General features: G+C 37.6%; 1 protein-coding gene across 7 annotated transcripts in view; it reads left to right on the top strand.

Moving 5' to 3' along the window:
* DNAH14 (dynein axonemal heavy chain 14) overlaps positions 1-26,971 on the top strand; it is a 506,458-nt gene that overhangs the window by 328,870 nt on the left and 150,617 nt on the right. For 5 of the 7 annotated variants that reach the window (XM_050760305.1, XM_050760207.1, XM_050760198.1 and 2 more), the window contains 5 exons: positions 5,867-6,025; positions 7,030-7,162; positions 24,334-24,398; positions 25,310-25,509; positions 26,838-26,966. The exons of the other annotated variants lie outside the window; for them this stretch is intronic. In XM_050760305.1, coding sequence (XP_050616262.1) covers positions 5,867-6,025; positions 7,030-7,162; positions 24,334-24,398; positions 25,310-25,509; positions 26,838-26,966 — 686 coding nt within the window. The remainder of the gene's footprint in view (positions 1-5,866; positions 6,026-7,029; positions 7,163-24,333; positions 24,399-25,309; positions 25,510-26,837; positions 26,967-26,971) is intronic. 7 annotated transcript variants of the gene reach the window in all.

Genomic DNA, 26,971 nt, shown 5'->3' with positions numbered 1-26,971 from the left:
ATAAATTCGGTATTGATGGAACATATCTCAAAATAATAAGGGCTATTTATGACAAACCCACAGCCAATATCATACTGAATGGGCAAAAACTGGAAGCATTCCCTTTGAAAACTGGCACAAGCCGGGGTGCCCTCTCTCACCACTCCTGTTCAATATAGTGTTGGAAGTTCTGGGTAGGGCAATCAGGCAAGAGAAAGAAATAAAGGGTATTCAGTTAGGAAAAGAAGAAGTCAAATTGTCCCTGTTTACAGATTACATGATTGTATGTTTAGAAAACCCCATTGTCTCAGCCCCGAATCTCCTTAAGCTGATAAGCAACTTCAGCAAAGTCTCAGGATACAAAAATCAATGTGCGAATATCACAAGCATTCTTATACACCAGTAACAGACAAACAGAGAGACAATCACGAATGAACTGCCATTCACAATAGCTCCAAAGAGAATAAAATACCTAGGAATCCAACTTACAAGGGATGTAAAGGACCTCTTCAAGGGGAACTACAAACCACTGCTCAGTGAAATAAAAGAGGACACGATCAAATGGAAGAACATTCCATGCTCATGTATAGGAAGAATCAATATTGTGAAAATGGCTATACTGCCCAAGGTAATTTATAGATTCAATGCCATCCCCATTAAGCTACCAATGACTATCTTCACAGAATTGGAAAAAAACTGCTTTAAAGTTCATATGGAACCAAAAAGACCCCACATTGCCAGGAAAATCCTAAGCCAAAAGAACAAAGCTGGAGGCATCACGCTACCTGACTTCAAACTACACTACAAGGCTACAGTAACCAAAACAGCATGGTACTGGTACCAAAACTGAGATACAGACCAATGGAACAGAACAGAGCCCTCAGAAATAATACCACACATCTACAGCCATCTGATCTTTGACAAACCTGACAAAAACAAGAAATGGGGAAAGGATTCCCTATTTAATAAATGGTGCTGGGAAAATGGCTAGCCATAAGTAGAAAGCTGAAACTGGATCCTTTCCTTACTCCTTATAAGAAAATTAGTTCAAGATGGATTAGAGACTTAAATATTAGACCTAAAACCACAAAAACCCTAGAAGAAAACCTAGGTAATACCATGCAGGACATAGGCATGGGCAAGGACTTCATGTCTAAAACACCAAAAGCAACGGCAACAAAAGCCAAAATTGATAAATGGGATCTAATTAAACTAACGAGCTTCTGCACAGCAAAAGAAACTACCATCAGAGTGAACAGGCAACCTACGGAATGGGAGAAAATTTTTGCAATCTACTCATCTGACAAAGGGCTAATATCCAGAACCTACAAAGAACTCAAACAAATTTACAAGAAAAAAACAAACAACCCCATCAAAAAGTGGGCAAAGAATATGAACAGACATTTCTCAAAAGAAGACATTCATACAGCCAACAGATACATGAAAAAATGCTCATCATCACTAGCCATCAGAGAAATGCAAATCAAAACCACAATGAGATACCATCTCACACCAGTAAGAATGGCAATCATTAAAAAATCAGGAAACAACAGGTGCTGGAGAGGATGTGGAGAAATAGGAACAGTTTTACACTGTTGGTGGAACTGTAAACTAGGTCAACCATTGTGGAAAACAGTGTGGCGATTCCTCAAGGATCTAGAACTAGAAATACCATTTGACTCAGCCATCCCATTACTGGGTATATACCCAAAGGATTATAAGTCATGCCGCTATAAAGACACATGCACACATATGTTTATTGCGGCACTAGTCACAATAGCAAAGACTTGGAATCAACCCAAATGTCCATCAGTAACAGACTGGATTAAGAAAATGTGGCACATAAACACCATGGAATACTATGCAGCCATAAAAAAGGATGAGTTCATGTTCTTTGTAGGGACATAGATGCAGCTGGAAACTATCCTTCTCAGGAAACTATCGCAAGAACAGAAAACCGAATACTGCATGTTCTCACTCATAGGTGCGAATTGAACAATGAGATCACTTGGATACAGGAAGGGGAGCATCACACACTGGGTCCTATTGTGGGGAGGGGGTAGGGGGGAAGGATAGCATTAGGAGATATACCTAATGCAAATGATGAGTTAATGGGTGCAGCACACCAACATGGCACATGTATACATATGTAACAAACCTGCATGTTGTTCACATGTACCCTAGAACTTAAAGTATAATAAAATATATATATATATATATATACACATTTCAGTAGCTATAAATGACACAATCACATAAAAAATCCTGAAATACCTGACATTGACTTAAAAGTCAGATGCTGGGCAATGAAGACACAGTGTTGCAGATGAATACAGGTAATCCTTTATCTGCCATGGCCAAAAAATTGGCAACATTGTTAGCTGTGATATCTGGGAGACAGACCATGTGCTTTAACTCTAGGGAAAATGGCTGGAAGATCAAAACGTTGGTGTGAATTGGCTACTTTTTGTCACTTTTACTGAATTTCAATAAGAGAGGGATGAATTTAGATAAAAGCTAACTCGTTTTTAAGCAAAAATGAAAGATAATAGAGCTCCGGCAAGGGAGACTCTCTCTACCTGAAGCCTACAATCTAAAACTGAGAGTCCGGCATACTGGGCTCTCATAGTTTCAAAAATGTTAACTGTTTCTATCCCCCAAACATCAAAAGGAAGACTGTGGACCTGTTTTTCTCCAGAGCCTCACATTGGATGCTGTCTACTAGGTAGCCAACTTAACAACAAAGGGCAAATTGAGGTATTGCCTACCCACCCAAACCTATCAATTCAAATGGCCTCGTGGTAACGACTACTGAGTATAGAAAACACAGAATAAAGTGGTCAGAACTATGTTTAGACAAGATCTTTTGGTGTAGTTGTTTGCACTGGGAACTAACTGAAAGGGGAAAAAATTCAGACTCTCTCTTCTGGAATCTGTACTCTAAGGGTTTATAAGATGTTGATATATAAATACCAGTATTGAGTACTGACGTGACAGACCATGACACAGAATTCTCTTTCTTGCTATCATGGGGTGGTAGTTATTGGAAGGAAACATTTGCTTGCAGATTAAGATTTGTGTGTTTTATTTTGATTTCTACTAATGTTTGAGGAGTTTAAATGTGAATTTTGTAGTAATGTTCAATCCACAACTAGGAGTGCTGAAAATTGTCCTTTATAGAAATTATTGAGGCTACAATATCCATTTAAAGAATTACATGAGATTTTGATTGAATCAATCAAGTCATTGTGCCATTAGGTTTGCTATTCAAGGATTAAGGATGACAGAAATCAAAGCTTCCTTCCTTCCACTCTTTCTCACATACACATACACATATAATTTAATCTGGGTTAATGAAGAGCTAGACTCTCTATGTGAAGGTGAACTGGATTAAACCAGCCCTTACATATCCAGGTACCCATAATCGGAGGCCAGATATGTTATCCTACATCTAAGGAACCTCCAGTCTTGAATTGGGATTAAGGGAATCCCTGAGTAGTCTCCCAGCATCCAGTTAGAAGCCAATGAACATACTTTCTATAGAGTGGAACTATTATACTACAATTTATATTATTCCTACAAATAATATTTTCAAATGTAATGCCCCTTTAAAGATAATTAGCAGAAACAAGATTGCAGCCACAAATTAATGAGACTTGGATGACTAGAATAAAGGTATATATTCTCAGACAGCCACGCTTGCCATTTTTAAAGAATTAAAAAGAAAGATAGAAAATACCAGAAATGCATGAGAAACTATTAAAAACTGACACAATTTGAAAAAGAACCAAGGAGACCTTCTAGAAATGAAAAATACAACAGAAGTTAAAAGTTTGATAACAACAGCAGAGTCTACTTAAGGGGAAATACTTGAAGCATTACCATTAAAATCCAATTTTTAACTCAATGTTGTTTTGTATATACGAGCCAATGCAATGAAAAAGAGGAATTAGAGATAGAAATTTGGAAAATAAGTGGTTAAATTTTAATTATTTGCAGAAGTTATAATAAAATATCTGGAAAACCAAAGGATCAACTTAAAACTACTATAAGCAATGAGAGAATTTAGTTTTAGTCTAATTACAAAACAATATATAAAAATAATGATTCCACATATATACAAACAACAACCAGTTACAAGGTAAACAATTAAAGAAAAGATCTTATTTAAAGTGTCAAAAACAGAGGGAATTAGTGCGCATGTGTTGGTCATCCAGAAGTTACCGCAGTGGCTGCTGGAGTAAGGTAGACAGCCTGAAGTGAACATTACAAGATTGGCATTGCTTCTGTGGGATGGATTTGGGCTCAACTGCAGCAAGATTGGGTAAGAAAATAAATAAATAAATAAATAAAATAAATAAGAAAATTTTAAAAGCATAAAAAAAAATAAAATGGCAAAAGCAAAATTTTTTAGAAGATGAAATACAGAAAACTAAGTTTAATGAGAAAAATGCAAAATCGATATGAAGTAAACTTGGAAACATTCCTGAGACATAGAAATAAAAAAGCATGCCATGTTCTTGGACAAAAGTTATCATCCTAAACGGGTTAATTCTTCCTAAATTAATCCATGAAGTAAAGATAATTCCAATAAACATACCACACTATAGGTGTGGTGAGGACTAAAGAAGCTGATTCCAAATTCCATACAGAAATGTTAAGTAAGAGAGTAACAGTAGCCAGGAAATAATGAGGACAGAATAGCTCAGTCAAATATAATAGAGTACTTACATAAAACACCAAGCAAAGTACAAGAGCTAATTTCCTTAATATATAAAGGGCCTTTACAAATCAAAGTAAAGGAGCCCATTTGCTATTAAAAAAAAAAAAAATAGGTAGAGACAGAATCTCTGGGACACAACTAATGCATTTTCAGAGGAAAGTTGATAGCAATAACTGTCCACATCAAAAAGTCAGAAAGAGTATGAGTGAGGGATAATTTATGAGATCAGCAGAGATCCCCAGGCACTTGTAAAATTTTGGCTTATTTGTGTATGTTTAAATTGTTTTGTAATGTGCAGACTTTTCCAGAAATTATTATGTTTTGAGGACCTGAAAGATTAGGTGAATATATCCAGTCCACCATAGACTGTGTCACTGCTTTGACCTCTCCAGGGTTAGGGCATCCACCACTGGAAAACTGCCATAATGTGGAAATCCATGAATTTCTGTCGAGCAGCTAAAATTGCCTCTAGTGTCCTCTGTGGTGATGAAAGTGGTGATGAAAGTGACTTGCAGAATGACTTTAACTTAGTGGAAATGACTGTTTCTTCAATACATATGATATTTTGGAACTCCTGGACATAATCAATGGAGTTTTCTCAGAATAAGAAGACTTTTAAGAGTAATGAACTAATGAATTTTTATGATTGACTATATTGTGACATGATTACATTTTCCTGAAACAAATCTTAACATATTTTATTTCTGCATAGCCATGTACTTTTCTTTCTTCCTTTCTTTCTTTCTCTTTTTTTTTTTTTTTTTTTGAGACAGAGTCTCACTCTGTCGCCCAGGCTGGAGTGCAGTGGCACAATCTCGGCTCACTGCAAGCTCCGCCTCCTGGGCTCAGGCCATTCACCTGCCTCAGCCTCCCGAGTAGCTGGGACTACAGGCACCCGCCACCTCGCCCGTCTAATTTTTTGTATTTTTAGTAGAGACGGGGTTTCACCTGACCCCCGGGGTTTCTCCTGACCTCGTGATCCGCCCGCCTTGGCCTCCCAAAGTGTTGGGATTACAGGCGTGAGCCACCGCATCCAGCCAGCCATGTACTTTTCATATGTACAATTAATGAAAATAAAAATAATTCTAACGATTTTTTAAAAAAAAGATTAGGTGAATAGTGCTTTCTAGGTCATTTGAAACTTTTTTTAAAATTTTAACTTAGGAACTTCATTACTAACTAATCTTCAAAGATCTGGCGAAAACTTCTTGAAGATAACAGAATGTGGAGAATGCATTAATTATACTGCTACCAGAGACACAACATGCCTTTCTTTTCTCATGAGCCTTCTTTTAAAGAATTCCTGCCCTGTACTTCTCACAGGTATTACAAATATTTAATAGAAGGAGAATTTCAGAGTTAGAAAAAGGTTTACAGATATTTGGTCTAACTATCTTATTTTGTAAGTGGGAAAAATATATACCCTGAAAAGTTCTGGTTACTATATTAATTTATATTCTTACCAGCAGTGTATGAGCACCCATTTTTCCACATATTTTCCAAAATAGGACATTATAAATCTTTTTCATCTTTTCATTACCTGCAGGAGAAATGCCAGAAGTAGAGCTATTGTATTAATAATATATGTTTGGCCTCTGTAGCCTGTGGGCTGAGGTTCTTATTGGTAACATTGATTGGTATACTTACATGTACACACTCAATGGGATTCCCCAATCCAATATGAAGATTTTTCTATCTTTTACCATTATCAAAAGAGTAATTCAATACAGCTCCTACTCTCTTTTAATGCATATGCCAACCCATCAATTACCTTTTCCAATTCTCTAATTCTCTAACTTGTGTTGCATAGCACCAGAGGCAATAGTATCATTTTCCCAGTTCCGTATTCAAAGAATTCAGGCAATGTAACTCTCAGATAACACATACCTTGCCTCTAATTTTGTCTAAGAAAATACTTATCTTTACTTTAATACTTAATGAATTGTAAAATCTTTACAGTCCCTACTCTGATTCAACAAAAAGTTTATCATCAAATTTCTTCCTCAAATTGTGTTGGCAGAAATTTTTAATGAATTATGTTTCATGTTGTAGTTCTGTACAAAAGGATTAGTGTGAACATTAGATAAAAATAATAATTAACTCAGTCTATTCTTTTGCAAGAAATGTAAATAATTCAAACAATTTGAGAAGGTTTTATATTAGCTTCCTCATTTAACCACTCAACCACATTTTTTTAAAAAGCAAGAACAAAAACACACTTTTTATGTAATTTTCAATTGAGGGAGAATGTTATTGGTTCATTTTAATGTGTTAACATGTATCATTTTCTTGCATATATATCTAACCTTATGTATTTTTTCCCTTAGGAGAATCTGGTGTTGGGAAAACTGCTGCCATTAATCAAATGCTTGAAAAGTTAGAGGGTCCAGGAGCATTTGACATAAAACATGGTTCAATTTTAGGAGATACCCTATTGTATAGTGAAACTAAAAAATCAAGGTTGTATATATTAACTTCTAAATTTGATCTGTCTGATTTTTAAAAGTGTGCTTTAATATATAAAGGTGCCTATTTTTACAAAAAAAAGCAAATCTGTTATGTAACAATGTGGAATAATTCAAAAGAGGAGATAAGAAGACAATCCTTTTTTTCCTGATTTATCTTTTATTTTTTCGGTTTAAACTTTTATTTTTAATTGACAAATGATAATTGTATGTATTTATGGAGTACAATGTGATGTTTTGATGTGTATACATATTGAGGAATGATTATATCATGTAATTAGCATACCATTACCTCACATACTTAAGGTTTTTTAGTGAGAACAATTAAAATCTATTTTTTTAGGAATTTTGAAATATCCAACACATTATTAACTATGGTCACCATGTTGTGCAATAAATGTCAAATTCTTATTCCGCCTGTCTAACTGAAATTTTGTACCCTTTGACCAACATCTCCCCATTCCTTCCCACCTCACCTGTAGCCCCTGGCAACCACTAGTCTACTCTCTGCTTCTATGAGTTAGACTTGTTTAGAATCCACATATAAGGTAGTATTTGTCTTTCTGTGCCTGGCTTATTTCACTAGCATAATGTCCTTCAGGTTCATCCATGTTGTTACAAATGACAGAATTTCCTTCTTTTTAGACACTGAATAGTATTTCATTGTATATATAATGGAATATGTATATATATGCACCACATTTTTAAAAATCCACTTAAATGACAGGATTTCCTTCTTGGAAAAGACTGAATAGTATTCCATTCTATATATATATATATACACACACACACACACACACACACACACACACACCCCACATTTTAAAAATCCATTCAGGCTGGGCACAGTGTTTCACGCCTGTAATCCCAGCACTTTAGGAGGCAGAGGCAGGTGGATCACCTGAGGTCAGGAGTTTGAGACCAGCCTGGCCAACATGGCTAAACCCTGTCTCCACTAAAAATACAAAAGATTAACTGGGCGTGGTGGCGGGCACCTGTAATCCCAGCTACTAGGGAGGCTGAGGCAGGAGAATCACTTGAACCCAGGAGGTGGAGGTTGCAGTGAGCCAAGATTGCACCATTGCACTCCAGCCTGGGCAACAGAGCAAGACTCCATCTCAAAAAAAAAAAAAAATCCATTCAGTCACTGAACACAGGGTGAGCCCATATCTTGTCTGTCGTGAATAATCCTGCAATGAACACAGGACTGCAGAATAGCCAAAGCAATTGATTGTAAGTGTATGGGTTTATTTCTGGGACCTCTATCCAGTTTCATTGGTCAGTGTGTTGGTTATTATGCCAATGCCATGTTGTTTTGATTACTATAGCTTTGTAGTATATTTTGAAATCAGGTAGTGTGATGCCAAAAGCTTCTTTTATTTTTTATTTTTTCCCCTCAAGATTGCTTTAGCTATTCAGGATCTTTTGTTGTTCCACTGGCAAAATGAAAAATATGTTGGAATTTTGGTAGAGATTGCATTGAATCTGGAGCTCACTTTGGGAAGTATGGACATTTTAACAATACTAATTCTTTCAATCCATGAACACAGGATATCTTTCCACTTATTTGTGTTTTGTTAAATTTATTTCCTCAATTTTTTTTTTACTATAAGTTCTAGGGTACATGTGCATAACGTGCAGGTTTGTTACATATGTATACTTGTGCCATGTTGCTGTGCTGCACACATCAACTCGCCAGCACCCATCAACTCATCATTTACATCAGGTATAACTCCCAATGCAATCCCTTGCCCATCCCCCCTCCCCATGATAGGCCCCGGTGTGTGATGTTCCCCTTCCCGAGTCCAAGTGATCTCATTGTTCAGTTCCCACCTATGAGTGAGAACATGGGGCGTTTGGTTTTCTGTTCTTGTGATAGTTTACTAAGAATGATGGTTTCCAGCTGCATCCATGTCCCTACAAAGGACACAAACTCATCCTTTTTTATGGCTGCATAGTATTCCATGGTGTATATGTGCCACATTTTCTTAATCCAGTCTGTCACTGATGGACATTTGGGTTGATTCCAAGTCTTTGCTATTGTGACTAGTGCCGCAATAAACATACGTGTGCATGTGACTTTATAGCAGCATGATTTATAATCCTTTGGGTATATACCCAGTAATGGGATGGCTGGGTCATATGGTACATCTAGTTCTAGATCCTTGAGGAATCGCCATACTGTTTTCCATAATGGTTGAACTAGTTTACAATCCCACCAACAGTGTAAAAGTGTTCCTATTTCTCCACATCCTCTCCAGCACCTGTTGTTTCCTGACTTTTTAATGATTGCCATTCTAACTGGTATGAGATGGTATCTCATTGTGGTTTTGATTTGCATTTCTCTGATGGCCAGTGATGATGAGCATTTTTTCATATGTCTGTTGGCTGTATGCATTGCTTCTTTTGAGAAATGTCTGTTCATATCCTTTGCCCACTTTTTGATGGGGTTGTTTGTTTTTTTCTTGTAAATTTGTTTGAGTTCTTTGTAGGTTCTGGATATTAGCCCTTTGTCAGATGAGTAGATTGCAAAAATTTTCTCCCATTCTCTAGGTTACCTGTTCACTCTGATGGTAGTTTGTTTTGCTGTGCAGAAGCTCTTTAGTTTAATTAGATCCCATTTGTCAATTTTGGCTTTTGCTGCTGTTGCTTTTGGTGTTTTAGACATGAAGTCTTTGCCCATGCCTATGTCCTGAATGGTACTACCTAGGTTTTCCTCTAGGGTTTTTATGGTATTAGGTCTAACATTTAAGTCTCTAACCCATCTTGAATTAATTTTCGTATTAGGAGTAGGGAAAGGATCCAGTTTCAGCTTTCTACTTATGGCTAGCCAATTTTCCCAGCACCATTTATTAAATAGGGAATCCTTTCCCCATTTCTTGTTTTTGTCAGGTTTGTCAAAGACCAGATGGCTATAGATGTGTGGTATTATTTCTGAGGACTCTGTTCTGTTCCATTGGTCTAGATCTCTGTTTTGGTACCAGTACCGTGCTGTTTTGGTTACTGTAGCCTTGTAGTATAGTTTGAAGTCAGGTAGCATGATGCCTCCAGCTTTGTTCTTTTGACTTAGGATTGTCTTGGAGATGCGGGCTCTTTTTTGGTTCCATATGAACTTTAAAGCAGTTTTTTCCAATTCTGTGAAGAAACTCACTGGTAGCTTGATGGGGATGCCATTGAATCTATAAATAACCTTGGGCAGTATGACCATTTTCACAATATTGATTCTTCCTATCCATGAGCATGGTATGTTCTTCCATTTGTTTGTGTCCTCTTTTATTTCACTGAGCAGTGGTTTGTAGTTCTCCTTGAAGAGGTCCTTTACATCCCTTGTCAGTTGGATTCCTAGGTATTTTATTCTCTTTGAAGCAATTGTGAATGGAAGTTCATTCATGATTTCGCTCTCTATTTGTCTGTTATTGGTGTAGACGAATGCTTGTGATTTTTGCACATTAATTTTGTATCCTGAGACTTTGCTGAAGTTTCCTGTCAGCTTAAGGAGATTTTGGGCTGAGACAATGGGGTTTTCTAAATATACAATCATGTCATCTGCAAACGGACAATTTGACTTCTTCTTTTCCTAACTGAATACCCTTGATTTCTTTCTCTTGCCTGATTGCCCTAGCCAGAACTTCCAACACTATGTTGAATAGGAGTGGTGAGAGAGGGCATCCCTGTCTTGTGCCAGTTTTCAAAGGGAATTTTTCCAGTTTTTGCCCATTCAGTATGATATTGGCTGTGGGTTTGTCATAAATAGCTCTTATGATTTTGAGGTACGTTCCATCAATACCGAATTTATTGAGAGTTTTTAGCATGAAGGGCTGTTGAATTTTGTCAAAAGCCTTTTCTGCATCTATTGAGATAATCATGTGGTTCTTGTCTTTGGTTCTGTTTATATGCTGGATTATGTTTATTGATTTGCGAATGTTGAAGCAGCCTTGCATCCCAGGGATGAAGCCCACTTGATCATGGTGGATAAGATTTTTGATGTGCTGCTGAATCCGGTTTGCCAGTATTTTATTGAGGATTTTTGCATCGATGTTCATCAGGGATATTGGTCTAAATTCTCTTTTTTTGTTGTGTCTCTGCCAGGCTTTGGTATCAGGATGATGTTGGCCTCATAAAATGAGTTAGGGAGGATTCCCTCTTTTTCTATTGATTGGAATAGTTTCAGAAGGAATGGTACCAGCTCCTCCTTGTACCTCTGGTAGAATTCGGCTGTGAATCCATCTGGTCCTGGACTTTTTTTGGTTGGTAGGCTAGTAATTATTGTCTCAATTTCAGAGCCTGTTATTGGTCTATTCAGGGATTCAATTTCTTCCTGGTTTAGTCTTGGAAGAGTGTAAGTGTCCAGGAAATTATCCATTTCTTCTAGATTTTCTAGTTTATTTGCGTAGAGGTGTTTATAGTATTCTCTGATGGTAGTTTGTATTTCTGTGGGGTCGGTGGTGATATCCCCTTCATCATTTTTTATTGCGTCTATTTGATTCTTCTCTCTTTTCTTCTTTATTAGTCTTGCTAGCGGTCTGTCAATTTTGTTGATCTTTTCAAAAAACCAACTCCTGGATTCATTGATTTTTTGGAGGGTTTTTTGTGTCTCTATCTCCTTCAGTTCTGCCCTGATCTTAGTTATTTCTTGCCTTCTGCTAGCTTTTGAATGTGTTTGCTCTTGCTTCTCTAGTTCTTTTAATTGTGATGTTAGAGTGTCAGTTTTAGATCTTTCCAGCTTTCTCTTGTGGGCATTTAGTGCTATAAATTTCCCTCTACACACTGCTTTAAATGTGTCCCAGAGATTCTGGTAAGTTGTATCTTTGTTCTCATTGGTTTCAAAGAACATCTTTATTTCTGCCTTCATTTCATTATGTACCCAGTACTCATTAAGGAGCAGGTTGTTCAGTTTCCATGTAGTTGAGCGGTTTTGATTGAGTTTCTTAGTCCTGAGTTCTAGTTTGATTGCACTGTGGTCTGAGAGACAGTTTGTTATAATTTCTGTTCTTGTACATTTGCTGAGGAGTGCTTTACTTCCAATTATGTGGTCAATTTTGGAATAAGTGCGATGTGGTGCTGAGAAGAATGTATATTCTGTTGATTTGGGGTGGAGAGTCTATAGATGTCTATTAGGTCTGCTTGCTGCAGAGATGAGTTCAATTCCTGGATATCCTTGTTAACTTTCTGTCTCATTGATCTGTCTAATGTTGACAGTGGGGTGTTCAAGTCTCCCATTATTTTTGTATGGGAGTCTAAGTCTCTTTGTAAGTCTCTAAGGACGTGCTTTATGAATCTGGGTGCTCCTGTAATGGGTGCATATATATTTAGGATAGTTAGCTCTTCCTGTTGAATTGATCCTTTTACCATTATGTAATGGCCTTCTTTGTCTCTTTTGATCTTTGATGGTTTAAAGTGTGATTTATCAGAGACTAGTATTGCAACCCCTGCTTTTTTTTGTTCTCCATTTGCTTGGTAAATCTTCCTCCATCCCTTTATTTTGAGCCTATGTATGTCTCTGCGTGTGAGATGGGTCTCCTGAATACAGCAGACTGATGGGTCTTGACTCTTTATCCAGTTTACCAGTCTGTGTCTTTTAATTGGAGCATTTAGTCCATTTACATTTAAGGTTAATATTGTTATGTGTGAACTTGATCCTGCCATTATGATATTAACTGGTTATTTTGCTCATTAGTTGATGCAGTTTCTTCCTAGCCTAAATGGTCTTTACATTTTGACATGTTTTTGCAATGGCTGGTACCGGTTGTTCCTTTCCATGTTGAGTGCTTTCTTCAGGGTCTCTTGTAAGGCAGGCCTGGTGGTGATAAAATCTCTAAGCATTTGCTTATCTGTAAAGGATTTTATTTCTCCTTCACTAATGAAACTTAGTTTGGCTGGATATGAAATTCTGGGTTTAAAATTCTTTTCTTTAAGAATGTTGAATATTGGCCCCCACTGTCTTCTGGCTTGTAGACTTTCTGCCGAGAGATCTGCTGTTAGTCTGATGGGCTTCCCTTTGTGGGTAACCTGACCTTTCTCTCTGGCTGCCCTTAAGATTTTTTCCTTCATTTCAACTTTGGTGAATCTGGCAATTATGTCTCTTGGAGTTGCTCTTCTCGAGGAGTATCTTTGTGGCATTCTCTGTATTTCCTGGATTTGAATGTTGGCCTGCCCTACTAGGTTGGGGAAGTTCTCCTGGATGATATCCTGCAGCGTGTTTTCCAACTTGGTTCCATTTTCCCCCTCACTTTCAGCCACCCCAATCAGACGTAGATTTTGTCTTTTTACATAATCCCATACTTCTTGTAGGCTTTGTTCATTTCTTTTTCTTCTTTTTTCTTTTGGTTTCTCTTCTCACTTCATTTCGTTCATTTGATCCTCAATCGCTGATACTCTTTCTTCCAGTTGATCGAGTCAGTTACTGAAGCCTGTGCATTTGTCACGTATTTCTCGTGTCATGGTTTTCATCTCTTTCATTTCATTTATGACCTTCTCTGCATTAATTACTCTAGCCATCAATTCTTCCACTTTTTTTTCAAGATTTTTAGTTTCTTTGCGCTGGGTACATAATTCCTCCTTTAGCTCTGAGAAGTTTGATGGACTGAAGCCTTCTTCTCTCATCTCGTCAAACTCATTCTCCGTCAAGCTTTGATCCGTTGCTGGCGATGAGCTGCGCTCCTTTGCCGGGGGAGATGTGCTCTTATTTTTTGAATTTCCAGCTTTTCTGCCCTGCTTTTTCCCCATCTTTGTGGTTTTATCTGTCTCTGGTCTTTGATGATGATGGTGATGTACTGATGGGGTTTTGGTGTAGGTGTCCTTCCTGTTTGATAGTTTTCCTTCTAACAGTCAGGACCCTCAGCTGTAGGTCTGCTGGAGATTGCTTGAGGTCCACTCCAGACCCTGTTTGCCTGGGTGTCAGCAGCAGAGGCTGCAGAAGATAGAATATTGCTGAACAGCGAGTGTACCTGTCTGATTCTTGTTTTGGAGGCTTCCTCTCAGGGGTGTACTCCACCCTGTGAGGTGTGGGGTGTCAGACTGCCCCTAGTGGGGGATGTCTCCCAGTTAGGCTACTCAGGGGTCAGGGACCCACATGAGCAGGCAGTCTGTCCCTTCTCAGATCTCAACCTCCGTGTTGGGAGATCCACTGCTCTCTTCAAAGCTGTCAGACAGAGTCGTTTGCATCTGCAGAGGTTTCGCTGCTTTTGTTGTTGTTTACTTTGCCCTGTCCCCAGAGGTGGAGTCTACAGAGACAGGCAGGTTTTCTTGAGCTGCTGTGAGCTCCACCCACTTCAAGCTTCCCAGTGGCTTTGTTTACCTACTTAAGCCTCAGCAATGGCGGGTGCCCCTCCCCCAGCCTCACTGCTGCCTTGCCGCGAGATCGCAGACTGCTGTGCTAGCAATGAGGGAGGCTCCGTGGGCGTGGGACCCTCTCGGCCAGGTGTGGGATATAATCTCCTCGTGTGCCTGTTTGCTTAAAGTGCAGTATTGGGGTGGGAGTTACCCGATTTTCCAGGTGTTGTGTGTCTCAGTTCCCCTGCCTAGGAAAAGGGATTCCCTTTCCCCTTGCGCTTCCCAGGTGAGGCGATGCCTCGCCCTGCTTCAGCTCTCGCTGGTCGGGATGCAGCAGCTGACCAGCACCAATTGTCCGGCACTCCCTAGTGAGATGAACCCAGTACCTCAGTTGAAAATGCAGAACTCACCAGTCTTCTCTGTCGCTCACGCTCGGAGTTGGAGACTGGAGCTGTTCCTATTCAGCCATCTTGCTCCGCCCCCTCCTCAATGTTTTATAGTTTTCAATATACAGAATTTTCACCTTTTGGTTATATTTCATCTTAAGTACTCTTTTAATGGTCTTTTTTAGCAGTATTGTAAATGGAATTGTTTTCTTTCTTTCTTTTTCAGGTAGTTCATTGTTGGCTTATAGAAATGTGACTAATTTTTGTATATTGAGTTTGTATCTTACAACTTTATTGCATTCATTGATCAGTTCTAACAGTCTTTTGGTGGCATCTTTAGGGTCTCTATTAATAAGATCATGTCATCAGCAAATAGACAATTTCAATTCTTCTTTTCCTATTCTGATGCCTTTTCTTTCTTTCCTTGCCTAATTGCTTTGGCTAGGACTTCCAGTTCTATGTTGAAAAGAAGTAGTGAGAGTGGGTATCCTTGTCTGGTTCCTGATCATAGAGGAATAGCTTTCAGCTTTGGACCACTGAGTATGATGTTAGCTGTGATGTATCATACTTGGCCCTTTATTGTGTTGAAGTACCTTCCTTCTATACCTACCTAAGCTGTTGAGAATTTTTTATGAAAAGGTATTCAATTTTTGTCAAATGCTTCATCTGTATTTATTAAGATCACCTTATAGTTTTTGTCTTTCATTCTGTTAATATGGAATATCACATTTATTGATTTGTGCATGTTGAATCATACATGAAATTATCTTAGGGATAAATCCCCCCTTGATCATGATGAATAATCCCTTCTTTTTTTAAATTATACTTTAAGTTCCAGGGTACATGTGCACAATGTGCAGGTTTGTTACATATGTATACTTGTGTCATGTTGGTATGCTGCACCCATCAACTCATCAGCACCCATCAACTCGTCATTTACATCAGGTATAACTCCCAATGCCATCCCTACCCCCCTCCCCCCTCCCCATAATAGTCTGTGATGTTACCCTTCCAGAGTCCAACTAATCTCATTGTTCAATTCCCACCTATGAGTGAGAACGTGTGGTATTTGGTTTTCTCTTCTTGCAATAGTTTCCTGAGAATGATGGTTTCCAGCTGCAACCATGTCCCTACAAAGGACACAAACTCATCCTTTTTTATGGCTGCATAGTATTCCATGGTGTATATGTGCCACATTTTCTTAATCCAGTCTGTCACTGATGTACATTTGGGTTGATTCCAAGTCTTTGCTATTGTGAGTAGTGCCGCAACAAACATACGTGTGCATGTGTCTTTATAGCAGCATGATTTATAATCCTTTGGGTATATTCCCAGTAATGGGATGGCTGAGTCAAATGGTATTTCTAGTTCTAGATCCTTGAGGAATCACCACACTGTTTTCCACAATGGTTGAACCAGTTTACCATCCCACCAACAGTGTAAAAGTGTTCCTATTTCTCCACATCCTCTCCAGCACCTGTTGTTTCCTGACTTTTTAATGATTGCCATTCTAACTGGTGTGAGATGGTATCTCATTGTGGTTTTGATTTGCATTTCTCTGATGGCCAGTGATGACGAGCATTTTTTCATGTATCTGTTGGCTGTATGCATGTCTTCTTTTGAGAAATGTCTGTTCATATTCTTTGCCCACTTTTTGATGGGGTAGTTTGTATTTCTCTCATAAATTTGTTTGAGTACTTTGTAGGTTCTGGATATTAGCCCTTTGTCAGATGAGTAGATTGCAAAAATTTTCTCCCATTCTGTAGGTTGCCTGTTCACTCTGATGGTAGTTTCTTTTGCTGTGCAGAAGCTCTTTAGTTTAATGAGATCCCATTTGTCAATTTTGGCTTTTGTTGCCATTGCTTTTGGTGTTTTAGTCATGAAGTCCTTGCCCATGCCTATGTCCTGCATGGTATTACCTAGGTTTTTTCTAGGGTTTTTATGGTATTAGGTCTAACATTTAAGTCTCTAATCCATCTTGAATTAATTTTCATATAAGGAGTAAGGAAAGGATCCGGTTTCAGCTTTCTACTTATGGCTAGCCAATTTTCCCAGCACCATTTATTAAATAGGAAATCCTTTCCCCATTTCTTGTTTTTGTCAGGTTTGTCAAAGATCAGATGGCTGTGGATGTGTGGTATTATTTCTGAGGGCTCTGTTCTGTTCCATTGGCCTATCTCTGTTTTGGTAACAATACCATGCTGTTTTGGTTACTGTAGCCTTGTAGTATAGTTTGAAGTCAGGTAGCATGATGCCACCAGCTTTGTTCTTTTGGCTTAGGATTGTCTTGACAATGTGGGTCCTTTTTTGGTTCCATATGAACTTTAAAGCAGTTTTTTCCAATTCTGTGAAGAAAGTCATTGGTAACTTAATGGGGATGGCATTGAATCTATAAATTACCTTGGGCAGTATGACCATTTTCACGATATTGATTCTTCCTATCCATGAGCATGGTATGTTCTTGCATTTGATTGTGTCCTCTTTTATTTCACTGTGCAGCGGTTTGTAGTTCTCCTTGAAGAGGTCCTTTACATCCCTTGTAAGTTGGATTCCTAGGTATTTTATTCTCTTTGAAGCAATTATGAATGGAATTTCATTCATGATTTGGCTCTCTGTTTGTCTCTTACTGGTGTATAAGAATGCTTGTGATTTTTGCACATTAATTTTGTATCCTGAGACTTTGTGAAGTTGCTTATCAGCTTAAGGAGATTTTGGGGCTGAGATGATGGGGTTTTCTAAATATACAATCATGTCATCTGCAAACAGGGACAATTGACTTCTTCTTTTCCTAACTGAATACCCTTGATTTCTTTCTCTTGCCTGATTGCCCTAGCCAGAACTTCCAACACTATGTTGAATACAAGTGGTGAGAGAGGGCATCCGTGTCCTGTGCCAGTTTTCAAAGGGAATGCTTCCAGTTTTTGCCCATTCAGTATGATATTGGCTGTGGGTTTGTCATAAATAGCTCTTATGATTTTGAGATATGTTCCATCAATACCGAATTTATTGAGAGTTTTTAGCATGAAGGGCTGTTGAATTTTGTCAAAGGCCTTTTCTGCATCTATTGAGATAATCATGTGGTTTTTGTCTTTGGTTCTGTTTATATGCTGGATTATATTTATTGATTTGCATATGTTGAACCAGCCTTGCATCCCAGGGATGAAGCCCACTTGATCATGGTGGATAAGCTTTTTGATGTGCTGCTGGATTCGGTTTGCCTGTATTTTATTGAGGATTTTTGCATCGATGTTCATCAGGGATATTGGTCTAAAATTCTCTTTTTTTGTTGTGTCTCTGCCAGGCTTTGGTATCAGGATGATGTTGGCCTCATAAAATGAGTTAAGGAGGATTCCCTCTTTTTCCATTGATTGGAATAGTTTCAGAAGGAATGGTACCAGCTCCTCCTTGTACCTCCGGTAGAATTCGGCTGTTTGTCCATCTGGTCCTGGACTTTTTTTGGTTGGTAGGCTATTAATTATTGCCTCAATTTCAAAGCCTGCTATTGGTCTACTCAGGGATTCAACTTCTTCCTGGTTTAGTCTTGGAGGGTGTATGTGTCCAGGAAATTATCCATTTCTTCTAAGTTTTCTAGTTTATTTGCGTAGAGCCATTTATAGTATTCTCTGATGGTAGTTTGTATTTCTGTGGGGTCAGTGGTGATATCCCCTTTATCATTGTTTATTATGTCTATTTGATTCTTCTCTCTTTTCTTCTTTATTAGTCTTGCTAGCGGTCTATCAATTTTGTTGATCTTTTCAAAAAAACAGCTCCTGGATTCATTGATTTTTTGGAGGGTTTTTTGTGTCTCTTAACTCCTTCAGGTCTGCTCTGATCTTAGTTATTTCTTGCCTTCTGCTAGCTTTTGAACATGTTTGCTCTTGCTTCTCTAGTTCTTTTAATTGTGATGTTAGGGTGTCAATTTTAGATCTTTCCAGCTTTCTCTTGTGGGCATTTAATGCTATAAATTTCCCTCTACACACTGCTTTAAATGTGTCCCAGAGATTCTGGTATGTTGTGTCTTTGTTCTCTTTGGTTTCAAAGAACATCTTTATTTCTGCCTTCATTTCATTATGTACCCAGTAGTCATTCAGGAGCAGGTTTTTCAATTTCCATGTAGTTGAGCGGTTTTGATTGATTTTCTTAGTCCTGAGTTCTAGTTTGATTGCACTGTGGTCTGAGAGACAGTTTGTTATAATTTCTGTTCTTGTACATTTGCTGAGGAGTGCTTTACTTCCAACTATGTGGTCAATTTTGGAATAAGTGTGATGTGGTGCTGAGAAGAATGTATATTCTGTTGATTTGGGGTGGAGAGTTCTGTAGATGTCTATTAGGTTCGCTTGGTACAGAGTTGAGTTCAATTCCTGGATATCATTGTTAACTTTCTGTCTCGTTGATCTGTCTAATGTTGACAGTGGGGTGTTAAAGTCTCCCATTATTATTGTGTGGGAGTCTAAGTCTCTTTGTAAGTCTCTAAGGACATGCTTTATGAATCTGGGTGCTCCTGTATTGGGTGCATAAATATTTAGGATAGTTAGCTCTTCCTGTTGAATTGATCCCTTTATCATTATGTAATGGCCTTGTCTCTTTTGATCTTTGATGGTTTAAAGTCTGTTTTTTCAGATACTAGGATTGCAACCCCTGCTTTTTTGTTTTGTTTTGTTTTCCGTTTGCTTGGTAGATCTTCCTCCATCCCTTTATTTTGAGCCTATGTGTGTCTCTGCATGTGAGATGGGTCTTCTGAATACAGCAAACTGATGGGTCTTGACTCTTTATCCAATTTGCCAGTCTGTGTCTTTTAATTGGACCATTTAGTCCATTTACATTTAAGGTTAATATTGTTATGTGTGAACTTGATCCTGTCATTGTGATATTAGCTGGTTATTTTGCTCATTAGTTAATGCAGTTTCTTCCTAGCATTGATGGTCTTTACATTTTGGCATGTTTTTGCAATGGCTGGTACCGATTGTTCCTTTCCATGTTTAGTGCTTCCTTCAGGATCTCTTGTAGGGCAGGCCTGGTGGTGACAAAATCTCTAAGCATATGCTTGTCTGCAAAGGGTTTTATTTCTCCTTAACTGATGAAACTTAGTTTGGCTGGATATGAAATTCTGGGTTTAAAATTCTTTTCTTTAAGAATGTTGAATATTGGCCCCCACTGTCTTCTGGCTTGTAGAGTTTCTGCCGAGAAATCTGCTGTTAGTCTGATGGGCTTCCCTTTGTGGGTAACCTGACCTTTCTCTCTGGCTGCCCTTAACATTTTTTCCTTCATTTCAACTTTGGTGAATCTGGCAATTATGTGTCTTGGAGTTGCTCTTCCCGAGTAGTATCTTTGTGGTGTATGTATTTCCTGAATTTGAATGTTGGCCTGCCTTACTTGGTTGGGGAAGTTCTCCTGGATGATATCCTGCAGAGTGTTTTCCAACTTGGTTCCATTTTCCCCCTCACTTTCAGGCACACCAATCAGACTTAGATTTGGTCTTTTCACATAATCTCATATTTCTTAGAGGCTTTGTTCATTTCTTTTTCCTTTTTTTTCTCTACACTTCTCTTCTCACTTCATTTCATTCATTTGATCTTCAATCATTGATACTCTTCCAGCTGATTGAGTCGGTTACTGAAGCTTGTGCATTTGTCATGTATTTCTCGTGTCATGATTTTTATCTCTGTCAGGTCGTTTATGGCCTTCTCTGCATTGATTATTCTAGTTATCCATTCTTCCATTCTTTTTTCAAGATTTTTAGTTTCTTTGCACTGGTTACGTAGTTCCTTCTTTAGCTCTGAGAAGTTTGATCGACTGAAGCCTTCTCCTCTCAACTTGTCAAAGTCATTCTCTGTCCAGCTTTGATCCGTTGCTGGCGATGAGCTGCGTTCCTTTGGAGGGGGAGATGCACTCTGATTTTTTGAATTTCCCGCTTTTCTGCACTGCTTTTTCCCCATTTTTGTGGTTTTATCTGCCTTTAGTCTTTGATGCTGGTGATGTGCTGATGGGGTTTTGGTGTGGGTGTCCTTTCTGTTAGTTTTCCTTCTAACAGTCAGGACTCTCAGCTGTAGGTCTGTTGGAGATTGCTTGAGGTCCACTCCAGACCCTGTTTGCCTGGGTATCAGCAGCAGAGGCTGCAGAAGATAAATATTGCTGAACAGCGAGTGCTGCTGTCTGATACTTGCTCCGGAAGCTTCCTCTCAGGGGTGTACCCTGCCATGTGAGGTGTGTGGTGTCCGTCTGCACCTAGTGGGGGATGTCTCCCAGTTAGGCTACTCAGGGGTCAGGGACTCACTTGAGCAGGCAGTCTGTCCGTTCTCAGATCTCAACCTCGGTGCTGGGAGATCCACTGCTCTCTTCAAAGCTGTCAGACAGCTGTCAGACTCCACCCGGAGGTAGAGTCTACAGAGTCAGGCAGGCCTCCTTGAGCTGTGGTGGTCTCCACCAAGTTCGAGCTTCTATGAGGTTTTGTTTACCTATTTAAGCCTCAGCAATGGCGGATGCCCCTCCCCCAGCCTCACTGCCACCTTCAGTTAGATCTCAGACTGCTGTGCTAGCAATGAGGGAGGCTCCGTGGGTATGGGACCCTCCGGGCCAGGTGTGGGATGTAATCTCCTGGTATGCCGTTTGCTAAGACCCTTGGTAAAGCACAGTAGTAGGGTGGGAGTTCCCCGATTTTCCAGGTGTTGTGTGTCTCAGTTTCCCTTGGCTAGGAAAAGGGATTCCCTTCCCCCTTGCACTTCCCAGGTGAAGCAGTGCCTCACCCTGCTTCAGCTCTTGCTGGTCGGGCTGCACCAGCTGACCAGCACCGATTGTCTGGCACTCCCCAGTGAGATGAACCCGGTACCTCAGTTGAAAATGCAGAAATCACCCGTCTTCTGTGTCGCTTGCTCTGGGAGCTGGAGGCTGGAGCTGTTCCTATTCGGCCATCTTGCTCCCGACATGGATAATCCTTTTAATGTACTACTGAATTTGGTTTTATTAGTCTTTTGAGGATTTTTGCATCTATGTTCATCATGGATATTGGTCTGTAATTGTCTGTTCTTGTAATGTTCTTTTCTGGCTTTGGTATTAGGATAATGCTGGCCTTGTGAAATGAGTTTGGCAGTATTCCCTCCATTTCAATGTTTTGGAAGAGTTTGAGAAGGAGTGGCGTTAGTTCTCTTTTAAATGATTGGTAGAATTCAGCATAAACCTTCCAATTTTGGGCTTTTCTTTAATGGGACATTTTATTACTGATTCAGTCTCTTTACTATGATCGGCCATTCCTATTTTCTATTTAGAAGAAAATATTTACTTTTCAAAAGTATTGACAACTAGATTCATTTTTTTAAATGAGAAATTCTGCCCACGGCCATACCACCCTGAAAGTGCCCAATCTTGTCTAAATGAGAAATTATTATATTTATTTTTAAAATAACCAAATTTTAAGTCTTTTCTTGATATAAAGGGCAGCTATAAACTATTTTCCTTCTTGAAAAATGCACCTAAAACATACAAATAAAGCTTTGCATAATATTGGTTTTTATTGCCTTAGAAATATATGTCCTTATCAAATGTAAAAATACTCTATTCTTCTTTTGTGAAGTGGCTGTTGATGTCATTTGCCCACCTTTTAATGTTTTGGTTTTGGTTTTTTCTTGCTAATTTATTTGAGTTCCTTGTAGATTATGGATATTAGTCCTTTGTCAGATGCATAGTTTGCAAATGTTTTCTCCCATTCTGTTTTCACAGGTTGTCTGTGTACTCTGTTTATTATTTCTTTGGTGGTGCAGAAGCTTCTTAGTTTAATTAGGTTTCATTTATTTATTTTAGTTTTTGTTGCATTTGCCTTTAGTGTCTTAGTCATAAATTCTTTGTGTAGACCAATGTCCAGAAGAGTTTTTGCTAGGTGTTTTTCTAGAATTCTATGGTTTCAGGTCTTACATTCAAGTCTTTAATCCATCTTGAGATAATTTTTGCACACAGTAAGAGACAGGAATCCAGTTTCATTCTTCTATATGTGGCTATCCAATTTTCCCAGCACCATTTTTGAATAGAATGTATTTCCGCAGTGTATGTTTTTGTCTGGTTTGTCAAAGGTCAGTTGGTTGTAAGTATTTGGCTTTATTTCTGGGTTCTCTGTTTTGTTCCATCAATCTATGTGTCTACTTTTATACCAGTACATCCTGTTTTGATTACTATAGCCTTGTAGATAATCTGAAGTTGGGTAATGTGATGCCTCTAAGTTTGTTCTTTTTGCTTAGGATTGCTTTTGCTATTCAGTGTGTCTTTGATTCCATATAAATTTTAGTATTTTTTTAATCCTGTGAAAAATGACATTGATCTTTTTGTAAGAATTGCATTAAATCTGTAGATTGCTTTGGGCAGTATGGTCATCAAATGTTAAAATGCTCTTGACAAATAACTTTGTCTCTGTCATTCTATTTGTTTCTTCCTGAAGAAAAAAAAGAACAAAAAATAAATCTACCTTATGCAAATAAAACGAAAAAATTTTTGAGTTCCTAAGTCTGTTAAAATATTAGAGAAGCCTAGTATTGTTTGAATTACATAAGAAGATGGAATTGTGGAGATACACATATCAGACTTTTCCTCTAATCATTAGATGCATATATCCTACTATGCAAGATATATGTATATATAAACATGTCACCGTTAACATAACCAAAACATAACCATTGATTTCTCTTCCAAACCTATCCTTCCTCTAGTACTTCTTATCTCAATAAATGGGACCCAGTTATTCAACCCTGAGACCTGGGAATCATCTTTTAATTTCCCCCTTTCCTCTCACCAACCTATCTCTTATAGCCCATCTGATTATCCCTAGGTCCCCATTTTTGCCCTGCACTACATCTAATATTCTACTAGTAATGTCTGTTCTATCTTCACATATATCTTGATTTCCTCTATTTTTTTTTCCAATGCCTCTTTTAGTCCAAGCCACCATCATCTATGTCTTACACTAATGATTTTGGAATAGAATCCTACTACACTTAAGGCCTTAAACATCTGAGAAATAATTTTGAAATATTTAATACCATAACAATCATTCTTTAAGTATCATAAATAATGGAGACTGGAAAAAAGTAAGTTTTACTGTATACTCAATATTTAAGCTGAAGTGAGTTTTAACAATAAAGAAAGACAACTATTTTCTATCAAACATAAGAAAAACAAACACATAGAAACAAGACCAGAATAAGATGAATGGGTCTTTGCTGAGTGATCCATAAGTCAAAACACATTTATAAAGGGACACGAGAGGTAATGGCTTACTATTCAGAGAACATATCCAACCATCTGGCATCCTAGGAATTTGCCCAGTTTGTTTTATAAAGTTAGCTTATTTTTTGTTCAGTTTGGTATAAGTTCTAATGGTGACACTAATTTCATCTGTAAAAGTGGAAACAGAAATTTCTTGTGAGAGAAGTAAAATTCACAATATGCTGTTACTTTTTTGTTGTTGTTTAATACACCTATTATGGTAAACAAACTAATTTTGAATCCTTAAAATATTTCATTCCAGTAGCCTGAAACGGAATATCAGCATCTTGATTCCTGAAGCTCATAAGACAGCAACTGGAAGTTCAAGTGTGTATTGTAGTACAGTTTCAAAGCTATTCTATGTTTCAAAACTTCACAACCATGTGTATATTATTTCTTACATTCATGAATCTTGGAATAATAGTTTCAATTGGTAATTTAAAATAAAAAGTCTCAAAAAATATCCCACACCCTCTCAAACTGTTCTGTCCTACTCAAAAGTTAGAATGGTTCTGGTAGAGGAGTATTACATCTGCTGATATAATAGATATATTACCTGATACCTGGTGGATATATCAGTGGAACAGTAGACTAAGTCTAGAAGTAACTAAAGGCAATATCTGTCTATTCTACTCTTTGATGCTTTTACATACACTGCAATAGAAAAGGTATGATTCTGTAGGACTTCTCAAGTCAGGCCATGCAATAAATGCATGTGGAGTTTCAGGAGCCTCATCCTTGAAAATTCTGACTCAGTAGTTTTGGGAACAGCAACTCCACTTCTCAAGTGGAAAAGATGGGATGGCCTAGAGATAACTGTAGAAAGGGGAAGGATACCAGACCACCAAATCTTGCCAGAAGAGGTTTTGGTTTTGTTTTCACTTTTAAGTTGCTATAGCTATAGCCTACCCTCTGGATGATCCTCACTCAGGGAATATACCCTAATTTTAATGCCATTGGTGCAGACAACTGCATGCTGCTTTTAGATCTTAAAAAGTTATATGTGTCTATCATGCATAAAAGTATGGAGGACTCTTTGAGCTTTTGTACTGTTGCATTTGGTTGCAAAGAGACACTATTTACCATAAAACAGCAAAGAAATATTCCAAAGTTCTATTGGAGTAATTTCTTGAAAATGACAACAAAATAGTAAAATTATGTAATTTTCAAATTTCATGACACATTAAAATAAAGCAAAAATATTCTTAAAGTGTCCTGAATTTGTTTTCTTTCCATAGTTGGCATCACAGATAATCCCACTAAAAAGCCAGAAGTTAGAACTGATAAAAAGTTACTTAAAAATCATGGTCATAAAGGAGTTGTAGTCTCTACAATAAATTTTAGCACCAATATGACAGCTGCCAAAACCAAAGAGATGATTCTTAAGAAGTTAATAAGAAGAACTAAAGATACTCTTGGAGCACCAAAAAACAACAGGGTAAAATATGTCTCATACCTGTTCAATAATCTGCTTAGGCTATTCAAGTGATAGTTTATTTTAATTAATACTAATCAGAAGGAAAATATTTGTATAACACACACTTTTGAACATCTTAGAAGATGCAATGTATAACAGAAACTTTGATTTTCAAATCAATATTATTTGATTTCCAGTATGTTGAATTACACTGATTTAGAATTATTAAGGCCAAAAGAAGCTACTGAAATCTTGCTAAAGATAAGTAGACTGGAAAATGTGTTAGTTGCCAACTGCTTTGTTACTATATATTCTACCACACTTTCTTCCTGTGACCATGGGTTGGGACTCTAAGAGTTTCAATTCAATTTCAGGAGCTTAAGGATTTGCTTCAGATTTCCTTGATTTTAAATGAAGATACAGATAAACTTGGTCTTTGCCTACATGGGTAAACTTTAGGGATTTTGAAAAGGTGAATAACTGAGCAACCTAATCTCACCAATAGAAAATGCAAGCAAGAGAAATTTCAGTCAGTTTGTGATACAAAAGGGGAAAAACTGAGTGTCTTACTAAAAAATATATTTTTTATATATAAAATTATATTTTACAGTTACAAATTAGGTAATTAGGTAATTCCAATCTTATATTTTACAGTTACAAATTAGGTAATTAGATAATTCCAATCATATGTCTATTTGTGGGTTTTTTACCTTGCTTGTTTTGCAAAAATAAATAGTCTAAAGGAATTAGTGCACACAGAGATTACAATCAGTACACCTCAGTGCACAATATTTTCAAAGGTGGACATTAACACAGGTTTAAAATTTGGAAATGTATCTGAATTTTCTGCTTATTGTTCATGACAACAGCACTTACAGTGGAATTTTTTAAGTCTGGTTCCAGATGATAGCCTTATTCCTCCTAAACCAGGGTGCATATGGAATAAATAGCTAAATACTACAATAGTGCCTGGCCAATAGTAGGCATTCAGTAAGTAAATCTTGAATGAATAATAGTCATGTTCCTGTGTAATAGCCATAATTACATTGCTTTATCCAGCATCAAATATATTTATAACTATTGTCAGATATAATTTTTATAGATCTATAGAAGGTGAATAAAATGTTTGCTATTTTGAAAACTTATTGTTTTTAAAAATCATATCTTCTAAATAGAATTCGGTCTGCTGTTTCTAAATAGAAAATTAGACATGTTATTACACCTGATTTTGTGCTTACTCTATAGCATAATATTCCTAATTTGTGCTTACCCCAACCATAATATTCCAAATTCATAATTTAAAGAAAGGTATACTAATGTATATTTTAAAACTTTTTGTCTTTCTTAAGATTATAGTATTTATTGATGATATGAATATGCCAGTATCGGATACGTATGGAGCACAACCACCCCTGGAATTGATAAGACAATTGTTAGATTTGGGAGGGGTTTATGATACTGCAAAAAATACATGGAAGGTATA

This window comes from Macaca thibetana, chromosome 1 (genome assembly GCF_024542745.1).
Source record: "Macaca thibetana thibetana isolate TM-01 chromosome 1, ASM2454274v1, whole genome shotgun sequence".
In the NCBI taxonomy this organism is placed as follows: Eukaryota; Metazoa; Chordata; class Mammalia; order Primates; family Cercopithecidae; genus Macaca; species Macaca thibetana.
Note: the sequence above shows the minus strand (reverse complement) of the source record. Positions and strands in the feature narration are given on the sequence as shown.